A 20,073-nucleotide genomic window follows, 5' to 3' on the forward strand; every position below is an offset into this window, starting at 1 on the left:
CTCGTTACGAGCAAGTGTTGCCGCGATTACGGCGAACGCAGGAGTTCTTTTATTTCTCGGCCAATTTTAGCCAATATTTCTAAGTGGGTGTTCTCGGCTTGACAAACAAGCACAGGGACGCTGGGCAGTCGTCGCGAGGCACGCACCCGATCGCTAGGCGTTTTCTTGGTTTTGTTAACAGCGGGCGGTCGCCGCAAGGCCCGCGCTCACGTGTGCGTGCTCGGCAATTTCTTGGTATTTTTAACAGCGGACACGACAAATCACGATTTGCTAACCAGCTTCGCTGATAAAAAAATTACGCCATCTTCCCGTAGGGGAACCCTGAGTAGTATGCAAAGCAGCCATGGGGTCGATTCAAGTGCCCATTAGTTTTCAGTTCGTCGTTTCCGTTAGGTTGAGGTACGTAGCTACCGTTATATTTACCGTTTGGTTTCCATAGTAACTACAACACTTACCGGAACTACGAAATGGAATATTGCGTTGACCCCATGGCTGTTTCGCATACTACTCAGGGTCCCCTACGGGAAGATGGTGTAATTTTATTGGAGGGGGCTGGGGGGTGTTAGAGTGGAGAGGCATTAGAGAGAGAGAGAGAGAGAGAGAGAGACGTTGTACGTGGTATGAGTTTGTCTTTATTTAAGCATTAACATCATCATGTTCGACGTATTTATTTAAGCATTATCATCAACATGTTCAGCGTAGGTGACGTCGAGCTGTGGTTGGCGTTCCGCTTTAATTGTGACCGCCTTATGCTCTGTGAAATGTAAAGTCAAGGGCTGTTGTAGTGGGTGAACCCTAAAGTTGCTGAAGATGAGGTCGATGCACGTTCCCCGGATGGTTGTGGGCTGCTTGTAATCACGGCCCGCCGAGACTCGCCGACGCACGCCGCTGCCGACGACGATGAAACGTCGAAGGCGCGTGAAGCGTGCTGGTCTCGTGCCGGCCCAGGAAGACACCGGCAACACTGTCGCTCCGGGAGCCATAGAAGGGTAAGACACCACCGGGCGTTCAGCAAGCCCAGCATGCGCAGTGGGGGTGTGGAGGGCGCAACAACAAGGGGGGGACGTAGCCCCGACCATGAGATGCTTCGCATCTAAAAAATCACGGGTCTTGCAAAACTTCCGCCCCTGCTGGGGCTCGAAGCCCCAGCTTTCTCCGGAACCCCCGATTCCACCCCGCAGGCTACTGACTTCAGTGCCCACATTACGGCCCCGGCAGGATCCATATAGGTCCCCGAGGCGTCTTCGGTCGCCTGGGCTAGTCAGCGAGGCCTGGGTCAGAGGTTCTGTGCAGCGCGGCCTCCCGCTGCTCCCCGTTCGTATATTGGAATAGAATGGGGTGCTTTTTAGGGGTTCGTAGGGATTTCTGTATGCAGGACCAAACATGCGATAGGCCTGCAATTTCATGGCCTAGGGGGCACCGGTTAGAGTGCAGCTCAGGGTAGTAGAGTGATTGGAGGGCAGTGGTGGGAAAGGTGGATGCTTGACGTTGGCGCCATACTACGTCGTTGCGGCATGCCCTTTAGCAGCCGCTCAAAACTAAAGAAGGAGTGCACTACGGGAGTAGACGGGGAAAGCTGTGTAAAGAATGCTTCCCTGCAAGTGAACTCCCAGTGAAAGAAAGCCAGCTTCACAAAGGAAGACAGGAAGCCTGTGCGTGCTTCCTCTGCCACTGGATTGGTCAAGGTTCTGATAGTAAACTAAGAGCTAGCCTTAGCAGATCATTTCAATTCAACAAAACGCGTCAAAGAGCAAGGCATGGTCTGTGGCTTTACACAGCAAGATGACACGCGGAACGTGCAGCAGCAACTGCTTAAATTTATTCCCTTGTTTACCCCGATAGCGTTACGCAGCTTTTTGGCTCCTGCTGGCCAGCGGAAAGTGGCCAGGGGTTCGACGGCAGCGCCCCCATCAACGGAGGGAGGAAAGCAGCAACTGCGCGAACGGCAAAGGCGGTGATCCATTACGACCAATAATTAAATTGGAGTCGCCCGGCGCGTTCTATTGAATTAAAAGCCTGCCCGCGTCCGAGGCTGCACCGGGGCTACTGCCTGGGACGCGCAAGGCTTGTAAAGAGAAGCCCTTCCCCCCTTCACGACGGAATATTCATGAGCACATAATTCACTGGCAATTAACACCCCCGGAAGGAGAAATGGTGCGGGGCTGGCTGCGGCGCGCTTCGTTTTCTCTTCTCAGCGAGCGGGAAAAATGTAGTGACGCCTCGCCGCCGCCGCTGCGTGCATGCCTCACGGGCCGAGCGACGATATACTGGAGTGGACAGCTACCGCGCTCCTTAAAAAGCGCCGCCGCGTTGCTGTGCGAGCGTCGACTTCGCTGGCTGCTCACCCACCCGCCGAGAAGGGACGTGCTCCCTCCCTCCCTCCCTCAGAATGCGTTCTTTAAACGCGCTTCCGCTGGTGTGCGTGCTAGGCGTAAACGATGCTCGGCAAAGAATTGCGGAAAGCAGGGCGTTGCGTCCACCACCGACGTTAAGCGAAGTTTCCGGGCGTTTCGCTTCGCAACGTTGTTGTTTCTTTTTGGTTGTTACGAGTTTTCGTGCGAACAACTCTCAGCTCTCTCCGATTGTAAAAGGGTTGCGTCGACGACTGGTTTCCCCTTACTCTTACAAGTTCCTCTAACGGGAAAAACGACTTTTCTCCGCGGCCGCCTTCTGTAGTCGCGCGAGCAGAAGAAGCAAGCGCTGACAGCGGGCGTAGGAATGCGACGCGTCATCGCGGCGCTAAACGAGCTCGGCTCCGCATTACGCTCCGGCGGGACAATTTGCTAATGAACTCGCAGCATCGGCGCGCTCGCGGGCTCCACTTCTGAGTGCGTCACTCGCAGTCCAAGGAGCGCTGCTGGCACGTTGGTCGATGGCGTTGATTGGAGCCGCCGGGAACCTTCCTGCCCTTCCTGGTGAGCGGGCCTGGGCGAGTGTCCCTTCGACAACGAGACCATTTTTTTTCAGCCCCTTCCCTTTTTATGACCGACATCTTTAGCCCTGTCGTCTTTGCGATTTCAGTCGTTATTAGACACAGGCTATTTTACCCACTGGTTACGAAAGACAACAAGTATTTGCGAAATAGAAAACACCCCTCCGTTTAACGACGGCGATGGTTGATTGATTGATTGATTATGAGGTCTAACGCACCGATGCTACATAAGCGATATGGCGCGCCGTAGTGGAGGGCTCCGGATTAATTTGGACAACTTGAGGATCTTTAACATGCGCCGAAATCTTCAACACACGCGGACGTTTTCGCAGTTCGCCTCCACCAAAAAAGCGGCCGTTGCGGCGGGGCATTGAACTCGCAACCTTGGGCTCAGCAGCACAATGCCTTAGTCCCCCTGAGCCACCACGGTGGGGATGGCGGTAGTTGAACGCGAAGCTGTCTCGTGGGGAATTCCTGGGTTGATACGAAAACCTAAAGCAGGCTTCACCTGTGAAACAGTACATTTGAGGCAGAGTACGCTTTATAGGTGGAAGTATGCTTTCCTTAGTGGGTTTCGAGGTGTACTACAGAAGACGCCATCTGTGAGAGATAGAAAGCTTCGCTTTAGGCTTCGACCGCGTCGGAACGGCGAATCGGATAAGCGTCGGCTCCATAACTCGAGGGACGTAGGTTAAATTCCTACCACAGAAATAGTTTTTTTTTTCCTTTCACTTCACCCACGAATCACGATCATCGTCATAGTCCGAGAAAGGTGGCTTTCCTGCAGCAGGTTTTGAGTTGGACTGCAGAAGACGCCATCAGTTAGACATAGAAAGCTTCGCTTTAAAAATAGTATGTACACTAGCCTGTACGCCTTGTGGAGTCCGGTGTTTCGGGCATTCGAAGCAGCAAGAGAACCTAACAAAAACACCCATTGCGGGTGATGCTTACCGGCAACCATGTGCTGAACGTCATTTGGTGGTAGGTGAAATACAGGTTAGCAGCGCGAACTGTCTTTATGAGTGAAGCATCTGAATTCATTGAGGTCTGCCGTGTTAAGGTATGCGAACACAGATTACTAAAATTCTTCCGGGGTCATCCCAGCTAGAGGAGAACAACCTTGAGCCGTTTACCCCTGTGAAGTTGGGTGACATAGAGGTGACACAGAATTTCGGTGAAAAGTACGAGCAATTTTATTTCTAAAGAGACGGGGGCGCCCAACTATCAGCGCCTCAAGCTCGTTGAAATAAAGTGCATTCACTCACTCACGTTCAACATTGACAGCGACATCCCTTGTGATCTGCTCCAAATGTACATCGAAGGGATGAGACCTATAACTAAGCTTGAAGTCTAAGTCATGTTGAGATCTTGAAAATGGTGGCTATTCCCAAATAGCTTACTCAAGGTGCATATTCAGCTTCCAAGTGGTGAGACGTGCTACTTTGAGGTCCACATTGTTTGGAACACTGCGCGACATTGGTGGCGACGTTAACGCGTTATTAGCACACGCATTGGGACGTTAGTTTTCCAACGCCTCGCACTTCAAAGACGCGCGCGGAGTTTGTGTTCGTGGACATAGAAAATGCTACATGGAAGCGTAGGCACACAAGCTGCGCTTAAAGTAGCACCGCACCACTAGACGCGCGCGTTGATTGCCAAAGTGTGAAGTTTCGAGAAAGGAACGTCGGCAGTGGAGGGGGATGCAGGGGAGAGTGGCACCGCAGCGCGTCTTTTTAAAAAAGTTTTCGCCTCAGCCAACTGCCCGAAAGTGCAACTTCTCCGCGCCCCCGGTTCTAACCTTGTGACACACATCTGTTCCCCGGCCCGCCGCCGCAATCAATCAAGCGATCCCTGGAGGTCAAGCGCAAGGAGCTGTCCAAACCGTTACAACAACAATGGCCCGCGCGCCTCCCACAAGGCGAGAACAGTGGCTCCCTGCCGACTGGAGGGCGCACAAAGGACGCCCGAACAAAGTGCGCACCCGCACAGGCGGACGTCACGCATATCTCCCGCCAAAGGATCCACACGCTCGCCGGGCGCCGTGAATCGTTCAAGAAGGCTCGTACGGCTCGTCCGCCCGATTCCGACGTCCACGTGCAGCGCAAAAGAGGTGGAAAAGGCCAAGAAGCTCATGTTTCCAAAGAAAAGGGGCGTCCAAGGAAGTTCGGCGCATCTTTATTTCGAGGCTGAGTTAAACAAGGTCGATCCACGGATGATCACGAAAAACGCGTTCTCTGTCGTGCTCGACGACCGCAGAGACAAAAGGAATGGGCCCGGGACGAGAAAGCGGGAGGGGCTGCAGGATCCCCAAGGAAGCGAGAAAGTGTTTCGCGGCTCAGTGTGGGCTGCAGAAGCCCTGACCCGGGTGCCTTTGTGTTCCTCTTTCCCCACGGCCTGCTCCGCCGAGGGAGAAACTTGGATCAGTTGGCGACGATCCATCACGGCCCGATGACGCAACGAACTCGCGAGACGTCAAGAGAGCAGAGCGTCCCGGAGAGAACAAGGAGGGGCGCGACGTGGGTCCCGCGCCACAAAGGCGTCGCCTATAACTGCGAGATAAGCAGGCCCCGAAGCACTGAACAAGGGAACGGGAGTCCACACTGTACGGATCCAAAGTTGGCGTCACATTACGCGAAGTTTGGTGAACGCGCAGAGCGCTTGTATGGGAGCGGAACATCATTGCCCGTGTTCGGGGCGGAATAGAGGAGGATCCTTCCGCGAAGAAGGAGATACGGCACGCATGCGAGAAACCTAGAGCGACTGTCGCGAACGGTATTGCGCTGCAACCCACCGACCAGTGCGTCTTCCTTTCCGTGCCCTGGCGCCCCCTTTGCGGAGCGCGTATTTAGCTTCGGAGAGGACACGGTGCCCCAAACGCCAACTGTCGGCGTGCACTACCCCCGAGCAAAAGGAAGGGGAGCTGGGCAGTGTCTGCGGAACAGCGCGCACACGCCGTCCTTTTCGGGGGAAGATTGGCAACGGGGAAGGCGGCGGCATCCATCGACGTCTGCTTCCTTCGTTACACGGGCACACTGCAGTCCGCGGAAATAAGTGGGCGGAATGATGCCGAAGGAAACCGACGCCAAGATGGAAGAGAGCGCAGTCTGTGCTTCAAGGTTGAAGACTACTTTTGTCTTCGTAGAACACAGGTCTGGGTTACAGTGGGCGTCAACGGCGAATCCGCGATTTAGCATGTGCACGTCAACGAAGGATGCTTTCCCCATGCTCTTAGATGCCCTGACCTTGCCTGGATGCCTTGGAACTGATCTCACAAAAATATAGAGCCCGATGGGCCCATTTAAGCCGCTTCATTTGCAGTATGGATCAGGTTTTCGTCAACACGTACCTCCTTCAGCGCAACGCCCAGCCATAGGGCAACGTCTGCGGTCAGCGAACTTGCCGCACTGAGCGCTGCTTTCGCCTACATCATCCAGCAACCAGCACGCCAGTGGGCATTTTCACGGATCCTCGGGCGGCACTTCAGTGTCTGACATCTTACCCGAAAGAAACTTTATTTTCAACATTAATGTGTTGCACCTGAAAGTTGTACAGGCACACGATAATGTAGTGTAGAGCTTCAGTGGATCCCTGCCCACTACTGTATAACGGAGAACGTCAGGGCGGACACAGCGGCATCGATCGCACCTGATCTACACGGGCCAGCTATTGCCTATAGAATTCACCGTTCAAGAGGCTTCTGTTCTTGCGTCAAAGGTTGCTGGGACATTCAGCGATCTACGTGGCCTGCTGCATCGCATGTACGCGCTTCTTTGCTCCACAGACCCGCACGGAAATTTTAGGAGGACTCAGCCCTCATTAAGCATGGGGGAGCAGTTGTGCACCGCGTGCACCTAATTAGGCGGAAATACATGTGTGACGTCAGGGAATAAAGGGCTCGTAATTCCCGAGAAATGCAACGAGAGCCAGTTATTACAGTAGAGCTGCGATTTGCTGTCGGACGAGTTGGTGTTGCCCATCAGAGGTGAAGAGAGTGAGACAATAGTCGCAGAGGAAGCGTTATGCGCACGAATGCTCGCGTTGTCGCCTCTGTGTTCCCTGCTATGCCGTCCTCATCTCGAATACGCGATTGTGGCCACGCACCTATTTTGGGCACTCGTACAAAAGTTTAGACTCATCCACGATTGCTGGGCGTCGCAACAACGTCTGCACAGACAGTCTTTTCGCCATCAGATACAAAACTCTGCTCTGAGAACTGCTCTCCGCGTGGACCGCAGCTGCGCTTGCCCCATTATCGTTGCGTTTGCCAACTTTCTGCGCGGTTGCGCTCGGCATAAAGGGCGCATAAAAATACTTTTTTTTCCCTGCTCTCTAAAAAGACAAAGGCCTGACTCTAGGCGTTCCACGTTGCCCGTGCCTATCCTACTCGTTTCTTGACGCGCGACTGCCGCAGCACTCAATGTCCACTCCCCCCGCGTCTAGAAACAGGATGTGTTGCGTAAGAGCGGTTATTGGGCGCTCTGAAAAGCGCAGCCAACCAGCCAGATAAAATAGGAGCCGGGGAAGGGGAACTTACAGGGACGGGGGAAGAAAGGCGTTACGCGTCCCCATTCTTTCAGCGCCGCTCTCCGTCTCGTTTCAACCCTCGTCATTTCACGAGACTCCACACAAAGCGGTCAGCCCATGGCGGGCCCGAACCCCCGATAGGGAGGGGCGAGCGGCGCCTGCGGGGGACAGCAATCTGACAGCAGCTGCGAATAACTCGGTCAGCTGGATACAAGGGGCGACTTTTTCCGCGTTTGCCTCCTTTTCGCCTCTTCGTTGGTAGCTCCGAGAGGCCCTTGCGCGGGCCAGAAGCGCCTTACGCACACAAGCAAGGGTGAGAAGGCGGCCCTGAGGAGGATACGGGGCGCTCCGCAGTAGGCCCGCGTTGGTAGGCGCCACTTCACGAGAAGTCGTGACTCGTGATGCACGCGGATGAGTCTCGCGTTGCGAGCGTGCGCTCGCATATGTTCACCGGGAGTCCTCTTGCGTGTTCGGGGATGGGACTGCGTCGTATTTGGCTGCTGGCCGTCGTAAACTGCCATAAGGATGCCTTCGAATTCGGGAGCGCGCTCCTTCGACGGTTGAGCGACAAGGTTGTAAAGAGAGCGTGCAAGAAGAAAAACAAAAGAGTGGGCGTCTATAGCGCACCGGCCACGAGTGCGCTATAAATACGCGCGCCAAAGACCCGCCTTTAGGGCGCAAATCGTCTTCACAGTGGAGTGCCTTCGTTCGAAGGTTTGTACTGCGTAAACACTACCCGCTCTTTCTTTCAGAGAAGAAGGTGGAAAGAGATGAGAGCTTATTGGGACGCACGCAACGCGGCAATTCCGTGTCATGACTGCTACCACCCTCGTCATACGCTGGGCAAATATAAACTAAGGCGATGTAAGAGGATTTGAAAAAAGAGAACATTTTTTAGAAAGCTTTGGATGCCACGAGGCATATACTCTTTTGATATACTCTCACTAAAAGCGCTGCCTATAAACTTTGCCTGTGCGGTGCCACGCCTTGTGGAGAAAGCAAGAATCTGCAAGAGAAGCACTCAACTACAGCCGTACGGAGATGAGTAGGCGTCCCCACGGAGAAAAGCATCTTTGGCAAGTAGGAGAGGAGGTGGGCCAGCATCAGACGCAGTGCGTGGACAAACAGCATGCGTGACCAACGGTAATTTTAAGTCCATATATGCGGGCGATATTCCGCTCCGAAATGGGTACAAGCCAGGCACTTGCGTTACAATCCCAAAGTAATTAAACGGGTTAATATGCCGCGCACCGCCCCTAAACCGACCTAAAAGATAACAAACACCATTATTCAGAGGGAGAATGCTCAGACTCGAGCCAAGAGAACGTTTGACACAAAGAGAAGAGGCTCGCGAAAAGTTTTGCAGTGCTGGGGCGCTTGGTCCCTCAGTCTTGCCATCGGTTGCGCTCCGGCTGGGCTGCGTGCCCTTCAGCGCAAGCGAGAGGCTGAATCCGATCATGCAGTAGATGCAGCTAGACTGCAGGCTGCGAAACCTCAAGCGAAGGCAAACTTTCACGAAACACCGTGTGCGTAGTCTTCGCTCTCGCTCGTGACAGCCAGGTTTGGCGGTGTTAAACCTGAGCCCTTTTTGATGGACCAATGCATTGCTACACAAATGCGGGGGGCCGTCTGGTGTAAAGCAAGCAGTCCCACACAACTCCCAGCCACTTGGGTGATTGGCCAGCAATGAATAGCGTATTGATCATCGCTTGATACCTCGCTCGCAGCCGGATTTGGTTACCTGCTTGCTGGCTGGCATGTCGAGTTGGAAGGATTATTCCCTACAATGTACACACCCGACGGCCTCTGCCATTCCTTTCAATTGTCACATGTTTCTTCCATCACGGCGAAGGAACCTTGAAGTCAAGTGAGCCGTAGCAATGTATATGTAGATTACGGCGCGTGCACTCAGCCACCAAAGGAAGTATGAGCTGAAACGGGCCACGCGTACTATACAGCGGCAAATAAACAAGCACACGGATAATTAATGCGGAAAGAGAAACAGCTCGGTTGCTTTCAAATTTTGCGCAGTGCGGCCGAGCGTGTGCTATATTGCTCTCGATCAATCACTCCAGCTTCTGCGAGCGCATGAACGCAGTCGCACACAAGCGACCCCGTTCCCGTACACAGGGGGCAACACGAGCGAGAACGCCGCTTTCGTAAGCCTCGCTCGAGGAAGGGGGTAAATATTTACCCCGCTCAAGATTATTGAAGCCTTTTAAGTGCACCGGGACCCTTTGGAGAAAAAGAACGGGAGGTGCGCATTATTTTTACGGGAGAGATTTGGCCAGTCGTGAGGAATGAAAAAGAAAAAAAGCACGATCGAAGTGAACAAGGATGCATGCCAGCAGAGTCTCGGGAAACGCCCATGCGTTTTTAAGTGAGGAGCCGCTCGACAGGAGATCGGCATAACAATGAATCTTGCAGGAAAGCCTGCTTTCAGTGCACACTTCCGTAGAATACGGGCCGCTCCCGCTGTCAAACACGGGTAAGTATTAAGCTCTGCAGTTCTCTTCTGAAAGCGGAAACGCAACAGAGGTGAAGGTATTCAATAAAAATAACCCGTAAGGTTTGAAGACTCTAATGTGTACTAAGCAGTGCCCGAAAAAAGCAAAATGAAACCTGGAAGAAACGGCGTGTTGGGGGACCATCTTTGAACCATAGCGCATGATTCTACGCAGGCCTGCGGACAGACTGCGCGTAGATAATTTACATATTATCCACCCGCCGTCGTGCTCGCTATTCTTTCTCCAAAAGCTTGTCATGTTCGGCGGGGTGCGCACTGACACGACGTCTTTCACTCTTTCATACAGAACGTAGCGTTGAAACACCGAAGATCCCTTTGTGCAGGGGAAGTTTTTATGGTACAGCTCCCCGCAAGAGAATGACGCAAGTGAAGCATCGGGTTCATCCACTCCCCCCCTTTTTTTATTACGCCACCGTGCGTTTAGACAGGCAGGCGCCGCACCTTGGTGTTCCGCGTAAGTGTTATGCGGGGAAGACGACACATTGTCTTTCCCTTCTCCCCACGCTTTTTTTTTTTTGCTATCTAAGCCCTACTCCTCATTTAGGGAAGGCACATTTCCTTCCGCTTAGGGGGATGCTTTGATCTAAGAGCTTTACGTGCGTGCTTTGGGTTTTCTCCGAGTTCTAACAGGCCGCTCCCTTCTTCAAAGGACTTAATACTTCTGAGCGACACTATATCTAGCCTGCGCCTATTCTTATTCTCAGCATCTGCGTCGCTCTCGCCATCCTTACTGGAATAAAATTCGCTCAATTATGGACGTTCTAAAAGAGGCGGAAGAGTGAAAGTAGCATGTGGCAGACCTCAGCCGCGTATGACACTGAAGTTCAAACCGCCCGCGTGCATACAGGGGTGCCTGGATTTGACAGTGGCAATTCAGACCCTCGTTTTGCCCCCTGCCGCAAATTTCATTATATTGTATTGTGGCATAAATCAAAACTCAACATCGAAGTTTTCATCGTTTTTCTCGTTTCCTTTAAGTGACATTCACTGGCGCGCATCTCTCGAACTTCGCTTCTAGGAAAAAGGGAATGACACGGGGGGAGTTGGAATGGACGAGCACGGTGTCTTGCATCGTGCCAGGGCAGGATGTCAAAATTGTTGACAGTGCAGCTAGGCCGGCGCACTGCAGGTACGGGGCATTCGTCACTGCACCCTGCTATCACTGCGTACGCGCCTTGGGCGTGAGTAAAAACAACGAATAGCAAAGTGCACAGGCGACTAAACATAGCTTGATAGCTCAGCGTTCGCACGGTTTAGTACGGTCTACCTCGTCCAGCCCAAATTATCACGAATCATGTTCATTCGAATCATCAGCCAACGCAAGCGTAGTAGTAGTTTCCCTGATGATGATGATGATTCCTATTGGTTTCCCCTTTGAAGCGGGGTGATGACATGTCATCTTACCAAAAAGGACTAATATAACCATGTTTTACACTCTTGGTTTAATACTAGCGCTGCTTAGGGCAGGCAGTAAAGGTTATTAGGCCCGAAATACTTTCTTTTCCCTGTTACAGGTGGTAACTGTCCTAGGCAATATTCCCCGCTCTGCTTTTCGTCCACCAGCATTCTCATCTTCTTTTCGTCCCCTCGACAGCCTTGAAGTTAACTTCCTCTCTGATACCCTTAAATCCTAGGGCTTCTGGAAGCCCAATATTCCCTTCATGTAGATTTGGATGGATACCCTCACATTCTAACACTATGTGCCGCATAGTTTCTGTTTCTTTTCCGCAGACCACACATACCCCATCATTTTGTGAATACTTCCTCACAAAACTCTTAGTTCGCAGGCAACCTGCTCTAGCCTCAAAAAGCAAAGCACTGCCCTGGGAATTATCGTAGAAATTTTCCTTTCTGATGTTCATCTTCTCAGCCCTGTACATCTCTAACGACGTTTTAGCTTCCATTTTTGCCCTCCATTTATTCGTTTCAACCTGCCTTGCCTCTTTTTTGGTTACCTTGGCTGTTTTGGATTCTCCGCTATTCTTTCTGTATTTCATCCTTAGCCTTCTAGTCTTTCTTAACCACTGCGTGTCCACGCTTTTCAAGTATAGGTACCTTTAGGGGTATTTTTGAATAAATAAATAAAATAAATAAAAACCTTAGCTGCCCACCTTCGTTGATCCATTGCCCTCAACCTCATCTCAAAGCATATTTTACTCTGAGCTTCTCTAACTTCAAACGACGCCCAGCCCATATCTCCCTGAACTGCTTCGTTAGTTGTTTTACGATGCGCGCCTAAGGCCAAACGTCCTACCGTTCTCTGGTTTACTTCAAGGCCTGATAGAACGTCTGATTTTAAGCAGAGTACGGCATTCGCAAACGTGAGACCCGGAACCATTACTCCTTTCCACATTCCTCTTACTACTTCATATTTTTTATACTCCCACAGAGCTCTATGCTTCATTATAGCTGCGTTTCGCTTTCCCTTAACCTTAAGTTGCTCCTCGTGAGTACTTAAGTAGTTATCCCCTTCGTTTATCCACACTCCCAAATATTTATATTCCTTCACTCTAGGTAATTCGCCTTGCTGGATAGACACTACGTCGGTGGTAGCGTCATTGAAAACCATTATTCCTGATTTTTCTGCACTGAAATTTAACCCGAGGTCAGTGGCTTCCTGGCCGCAAATATTTATTAGCCGCTGCATATTGGTTTGGTTATCAGCTAAAAGAACAATGTCGTCTGCGTATAACATTCCCGGAATATGCTGTTGTACCACTTCGCCTTGCAGCATATGGGTTAGGCTAAGCCCTACTTGACTTTCTTCCAGTTTCTTTTCTAACCCTGCCATGTAAAGCATGAACAGTATTGGGCGCAAAGGGCACCCCTATTTCAGTCCCCGATGGATGTTGGCCTGCTGGGCGCATTTCTGTCCTTCCCAAGTAAGGTGCACTCCATTGTCTTTATAGATTGCTATAAGGAACTGTACTAACTCGTCATCTAATCCCTGAAGTTTCAGCATTCTCCACAGCCGTTCTCTGTTTACGTTGTCATATGCCCCTTTAATGTCCAAGAATGTAATCCATAGTGGTCTATTCTGTGCTTTCGCAATTTCAATGCATTGCGTTATCACGAACAGATTGTCATCCAGTCGCCTGTCTTGTCTAAATCCATTCTGCAGTTCCCCAAGCATTTCATTTTCTTCCATCCATGCTTGAATTTCTGATTTTATCGCCTGCATTACGAATCTATACACCACTGACGTAACTGTGAGTGGTCTGTATGAATCAATACTGGCTTTGTCTCCTCTGCCTTTATATATTAAATTCATCCTACTTTCTAACCAGTCCTCTGGTATTTGTTTGCTTTCTATCACCTTATCTATTGTCCTCATAAACGATTCCTTACTTTTAGGTCCAAGTAGGTTTATCAGTTGCATTGGTATTCCGTCCGGGCCCACTGCTGTCTGGGGGGAAACCTTATGCTCTGCTTTTTTCCAATCAAGGTTGCTCAAACTTATTTCCCTTTCCGCAGTATTTTGTGGCGCTGATGTTATCGGTGCAGGTTTCCCTACCACTATTGTCCTAAACTTCTCACTAATCGCTCGATGAATATGCGCCAACGCGTGCTCTCCTTCTAAATGTTCCCCCTCCTCATCAATCAGGAATTTTTGATGGTTATCGTTTTTTGAGCTTAGTGATTTTACATGGTTCCAAAACTTCTTGGATGCGCTTTTGTCCTTCTTCCGTATTTCTGCCATCCATTGTTCGCTTTTCTGCTTTATCTTTGCTTGCACCATTTTCTGCACTTCTAGTTTTTTCCCACGGTAGACATCCCACTTTTCCTTCACTACCTCTGGTTTCATATCAGTTCTTTTTGCTTCTCTATGTTCTCTCGACGCCTTTCTTCAGAGGTACCTGGAGCAAGAGGAGTTGTACCCGGACGCGATGCTGGGCTTCCGCGCGAAGCTTGGCACCAAGGACGCCATGTTACTGCTACAGCGGGAGGTCCTGGAGCCCCCCGGGGGACTCCCGAAGAAGGACAATCGTGCGATTCTGGGCCTGGACCTGCAGAGCGCCTTCGACAAGGTGCGGCACTCTGCGATCCTGGCTCAGGCGTCGCGCCTCGGTCTGGGGCGCCGTTCCTACGAGTACATCCGTTCGTTCCTGTCCCGGCGCACGGCGCGGCTGGAGGTCGGCGGAGCGAAGCTGGAGGAGCGCGAGCTGGGCAGCGTGGGGACCCCGCAAGGCTCGGTGATCTCGCCGCTCCTCTTCAATCTAGTCATGATCGAGGTGGCGCGGCGACTGGAGGAGCTCGGGCCGGCCATCAAGTACTGCATCTACGCGGACGACGTGACTATCTGGGCAACGGGCGGCAGCGACGGCGACGTCGAGGCCGGGCTGCAGTCGGCGGTGGACGCCGTGGAGGCCGCGCTCTCGGGCACGGGACTTCGGTGTTCGCCGCAGAAGTCGCAGCTCCTGATCCTGCCCCCGCCCGGTCGGTGGAGGAAGCGGGCCGCCGAGGAGGCGGAACGCACCATCGTGGTTCGTGCCGGCGACGGGGCGCCAATCCCGCACGTCTCGGGCCTTCGGGTCCTGGGCATGTTCGTGGACGCGCACCGGACCAACGGCACGGCGGTCAAGCACATCGTGACGAAGATGGGCATCGCGACGCGCCTGGTGAAGCGGGTGTCTTCCCGCTCGCGAGGCATGCGGGAGGCGAGTCTCCTGCGGCTGCTGCAGGCCTTCGTGGTCAGCCACGCGGCGTACGCGGGGGCCTTTCACCGCTGGACCAAGGGGGAGCGGCAGCGCATCGACGCGGCCATCCGCAAGGCCTACACGGGGGCCTTGGGGCTCCTGAACGGCACGAAGACGTCGGCCTTGCTGTCTCTGGGGGTGCACAACACCCTGTCGGAGATTAGCGAGGCGCAACGAGCATCGCAACTGGCGCGCCTGGGCAGCACTGCCGTGGGACGCCGTATCCTGGCACGAGCGGGCCTACAGCCTCCTGACACGGGTGGCTGCGGAGGGCCCACGGCATCATCGGCTGCCGGCGGCGTTTCGGAGGCGGACGAGCTGGTCCCTCTTCGGGACGAGATCGCCAGAAGTTTGATCGTGTACCCGCTCCCGAGGAACGTGGACCCAGAGAGGGATGCCGGCAGACGGGCCGCGCGCGCGCGCGCGCTGGCTCACCAGTACAGCGAGGACGACGGTGCGGTGTTTGTGGACGCGGCCAAGTGCCGTGGGCGACCGTGCACGTTCGTGGCGGTGGCCGCGCGGGCCTCCACCGGTGAACTACTGACGGCGGGCAGCGTGTGCGCCCGGTCGGCGAGCCAGGCAGAGGAGGCGGCGATCGCCTTGGCCCTGGGCCTGCCCGGTGTGCGCACGGTGCTCAGTGACTCAAAGACAGCCATCCGCAACTTTGCTCGCGGCGTGGTGTGTGGTGGCACTGCGCGGCTCCTGGAGTCCTGGCGGACGACGGGGGCTGCAGCGCAGGGGGTCACGAAGACTACGATCATCAAGTGGTTCCCGGCCCACGCGGGCCGGGAGCTGGCACCCGGACTATGCAACCGCAACGAGGAGGCGGACGCTGCGGCCCGTGGTCTCGCCACGTGCCGGGTCGCGACATCCCGTCCGCTGTCGTCATCCCTCGAGGACTGCGGTGAAACAACTGACATCGACGACGACGAAGAAGCGGAGCCCCTCACCGACTACGGCGGGGTGCTTCGTTGGCATCGGGACCAGAGGCGTGCTTTTCCGCTCCCGCACCGGGACCTGTCTCGGGCGGAGGCGGTGAAGCTCAGGCAATTACAGACAGAGACTGTTCTGACGCCGGCGCTCGCGCGGCACGTGTGTCCGGACCTCTACGAGAGTGCTCGGTGCAGTGTGTGTGAACGCGAAACTGCGACCCTGACCCATATCATGTGGGGCTGTGACTGTGCAGTGCGCGACGGTGGGGGGGATAGACAGGACCCACAGGACCCGTACCCACCGGACGTGCGCGAATGCGTGGGCTCTGCGGAGCCCCAACAACAGAGGAGGGCCATCCAGCGGCTCGAGGCGGCTCTGGCTCTGCAAAGGCGAAAGGGGGCCCCGCGCCCGCCCGTCCCTCCCGGCACTCCGCCCTCCCATGCGGGAGGTGGGGGTCGGGGGCCGACGGTGGCGGCCGGGAGCGCTCCGAGTAGCTCGAGCGGACGCCGAGACCAACCGCCTCGGGGTCTAAGCCCGACGCCCTAGGACTTTTGCGACTTAGGGTGGTTAGATAGAGGGGACGCGACCGAGCCCTGCGTGGCCGGGAATCGTGTCCTTTGCACGCCGGATGCCTGAATAAAGTTCCGTCTCTCTCTCTCTCTTCGCTGGTCAATAGCCTCTTTTATTTCCTTATTCCACCAGCTTCTCGGCTTTCTCTTCCCTTTCCATCGGTTTCGTTCCTTCATTCATCTTACCTAATTTATGAACGCAATCATTTCGTCGTAATCCCAATTTTTGCCTGGGTATTTATTGATTTTATCTTCCAATCTATCAGCGATGATCTTTAACTGCTCATTATTCAAATTATTTCCTCCTATTGTACCTATTTCTGCATTTGTCCGGGTTACGCCTCCAAAGTGCAAGCTAAACCGCTTGTGGTCGCTTCCTAAGCTGTCTGTCCCATTTTCATCTATCCTCATTTCCCGCAGCCTTCCGTATACTGTCTCGGATACTAAACTGTAGTCTATGGTGGACTGTCTGTTACCGCTTTCCCACGTTATTTGTTCGTCACACTTGCTTTCCGTGTTTACTATGACAAGCCGGCTTTCCTGGCATAGATCTATCACCAGAGAACCGTTGTGGTCTGTGTATCCATCCAAACCTTCTATAAGGGCATTCATATCTCCAACTATGATTATTTCGCCCGAATCTTTGAACTCGTTTATATCTCTTCTCAAACAGTTTACCATTTCCTCATTTTCCTCCCTAGCACTACTTCCGGTCCACAGATACACCACTCCTAACCATGTATTTTTCCCCTCTATGGTGCCTCTAACCCATAGATGCTCTTTACAACTTTCATGCACTCTCTGCCAGTCGGTCCCTTGTTTAATGAGCATGCCAACACCTCCCCCTTTCTTCATTCCTGTGGTCCTGTTGCAACCTTCCCTGACATAATTGTCTATGATAGGTGGGGCTTTTAGGTCCCGGAGGTGAGTCTCGGCTAAAGCTTACACGTCTATTCCTTCCCGTTCAAGTTGGTTTTGAATTTCCACCCACTTATCTGGCTTTCTGCCTCCCTGCATATTTATGTAGCTGATTAAATATTTATTGCATTTGTTTTTCCCTGTCCGCTTACGGGGTCTGTTTTTGTCTTTTACAGAATTGTTTGCTCCATTGTTTCCACTTAAATGGCTTCTGTCAACGCTCTCAGTTACGTCCGTAGGTTCTCCGTTTAGCTCTAGGCCTGGCTGCCTCCCAGCGTTGAGTGTGCATGTGTCTCTTGCTTCCCCTTTGTCTCCTAGTTTGCCTTCCTTAGCTGCGCAGGGCCCCCTAAAAAAGCTACCGCTCTCCCACCTAAGCGCCACCCCACCTTGTTTCCTAGCCTGGGGCTGAAGTGAATCCCGTCCCACTGAAAAGCTTGCCTATGTCCGATGCTGCCCACTACCCTGTTCACGTCTATCACTTCAAGCCCAAGTTCCCTGCCGCACCTCACGATCTCGCTGTTAGCAGCGAGTACTGCCCGTTCGGTGTGCACGCCCTGCTTCATCACCTCCGGCACGGTGCAGACTGCAATGCGCACATTTGGGGCCGTCGCCCGCAGGTCCTTTACCCCCTTCGCTATCTCCTGGCCAAGTTTTCCCTCCTCTCCCTTTAGAACATCGTTAAGCCCCGCGGCAATCAGCACAAGGTTTCTAGCTTTACTAGACAAGGCCAGCTGCCCCTTCGCTGCAGTCATCACCGTCTGCACCGTCTGCATCCAGCGAGGGAAAACATCCCTCGCTGGATGTTTTCCCAGCTTTCCCGCAGCACAAGTGAGCTTGCCGTGGAGCGCCATTTAAAGGCAGGACTCCAGATCGGGTAGGGCCACGAAGAAGGCCGACATCTTGCCTTTAACAGCAACATTGCCTATCTATAACGTGCCCGCAACGCTGCACCCCATGCTGTAGACGCCGGTTTCTTTTAAGTGCAGAGCACTTTAGGGCAGCGCCTTGTCGTCGTAGCTCGCACGCGGGACCCGAGTAGAGCTACAGGTCGTCCCGCGGTAACGCTGTCGTTCGCGACGTACTCCAGAGGCTTCGAAAGCCAAGCAGTTTATGTACTCATAAGCGTTCGAAACTCGTGAACCGCTGGCTGTCGCTTGTCCTACATCTCCCCGTTGTTTAGCGCGAAGAAAACTATACATTTACGCCAAATATACGTAATTAACCAGCAGCGCCCGCGTTCTTTTAGTTAAGAACGCCCGTTGGGTTGGTTTTTTCGATAGTAAGCGAAAAAAAAAAAAAGTGGCAGTGCAGTGCCGGCACGTGCGGGAGGAAAAGCGCAAAGAGAACAGAACTCCCGCTGACGCAGTTTCAGGCAGGGGGCGCGCGAGCACTGCGAAGGCGGGAAATCTGAAATGCGTTAGGGTGTAGCAGTGAGCGGATAACGGCGCTACAGCCCATCATGGCGAATCACTGCTTCGCACTTGCGACAGCTTCCACATTGAGTGGAACGGCTTCAAGTTTTTTTAGAAACCTTCACTGACGATTACGATACTACTCCCCAATTGATGCGAGATGTGCACGCCGCTCTTGAGGTGTTTCGATTTTGCGATGGATCGGGGCGAGGAATTCGGGAGACACGTGCAGGCATGGTGGCGGCATCTCTTAGCTGCCGCAGGCAGACCTTTGTTCGTGCTGCGCTGTGTTTCCATTGACGACATGGGTGGACGCTCTCCCCGCGTGCCTTACCGATGAAGTCATCGGCGAATTGTCCACGGCGTGATACGCCGACGCCGCAGTGGAGCGTCTCGTGCGTGCGGCACTCCGCTTTACGCTTCCTCTTTTCGCCCCACTCTCTTCCTCCTCCTTTCTTTGTTATCCCCGTCATCCGCACTGCACTGCGCCTTGATATCGCTCTCTTTCATCTATGGGGCATCCAATGGGCCACCCCGTGCATAAAGTTTCTTAGAGAAGTATACTAGAGAGGGAACTGCGCCCGAGGATCCATGTAGGCGTGGGGGCTATGGGAACATTAGTGCTACTGTTCCTGAAGCGTTTTTTTTTTTTGGAAGGTAGGGGGGTGGGGGTTGCTTTTTTCACTACGCATTGATATGCCAGGACAACCGTTCCGACACTCTCGCGAATACGCTTGACCTCTTTTTTTCTTAGCCTTAAAACAGCGTGTTCTTTTTCTACATATATAACAAAGAACTCTCGTTGGCGTTTTTGTGGCACCGAGTTTGAATTTACGGCCACGAAACGTTTCAATCCAAGCCAACGATGGAAGTAAGGCGAGCGTGCGTTATAATGGTGGCCCATGACGATACAGGCCGCCTTAATGTAAGCTGCATATACGCTAGCGCCAGATTTCTCTTTAGTGTATATTTAGGCTTGCTCGTTTTCGGGTTTTATATATTTATATATTTTATATATTTTTAAATCAGGTGCTATTTTTCGAACTAATAATCGGGGAGAAGTCGTTTTTTTTTTTTTTTGCAAAACCATTCCAAGGTTCGGGTTTTTTTCGGGGTAAATCTACAGATGTACTAAGTAATACACACAGTTTATTTTAGGCGGTATCACGATCTTCTTAACTCTAGCGCGTTAATTTTGATGGTCATTTCAAGCTGGTAACCGGTGGGACATCAGGGTTTTCTAAAAAAGGCTCTCCGAAATTTGGCGTTTGTTTGGAAATGAATCAGTAATGATAACAAAAAAGAAAATTGATAACTTCTAAGAAATGACACATTATATTCACCAAACGCTGGTCATGATTTTTCTATCGTTCTTGTTTACAAGCACTATCATCCGCTTTCGCAACACGTTAGTCTTCATTTGAGACCTGTCTGATCACTGAACGTATCTCAACGGGGAGGAAGTTCCCTGAACAACACAGCTTCCATTAGCGAGGCACAACAATGTCAGCGCAGCATTCGCCAGCCCGAGGTAGCGAGCGGCAGCGTCATGCAGATACTC

General features: G+C 52.8%; 2 protein-coding genes across 2 annotated transcripts in view; both read left to right on the top strand.

Moving 5' to 3' along the window:
• Positions 1-20,073, top strand: part of LOC144152612 (E3 ubiquitin-protein ligase SHPRH) — a 1,006,539-nt gene that overhangs the window by 55,211 nt on the left and 931,255 nt on the right. The gene's annotated exons all lie outside the window — the stretch shown is intronic.
• LOC144152613 (uncharacterized) lies at positions 13,871-16,252 on the top strand. The gene has a single exon (XM_077683949.1). The coding sequence runs from the start codon at positions 13,871-13,873 to the stop codon at positions 16,157-16,159; it is 2,289 nt and encodes a 762-aa protein (XP_077540075.1). The 3' UTR covers positions 16,160-16,252.

The sequence above is a fragment of the Haemaphysalis longicornis genome, unplaced genomic scaffold (genome assembly GCF_048455015.1).
Source record: "Haemaphysalis longicornis isolate Haplotype H1 unplaced genomic scaffold, Haemaphysalis longicornis Haplotype H1 scaffold_9, whole genome shotgun sequence".
Lineage (NCBI taxonomy): Eukaryota > Metazoa > Arthropoda > Arachnida > Ixodida > Ixodidae > Haemaphysalis > Haemaphysalis longicornis.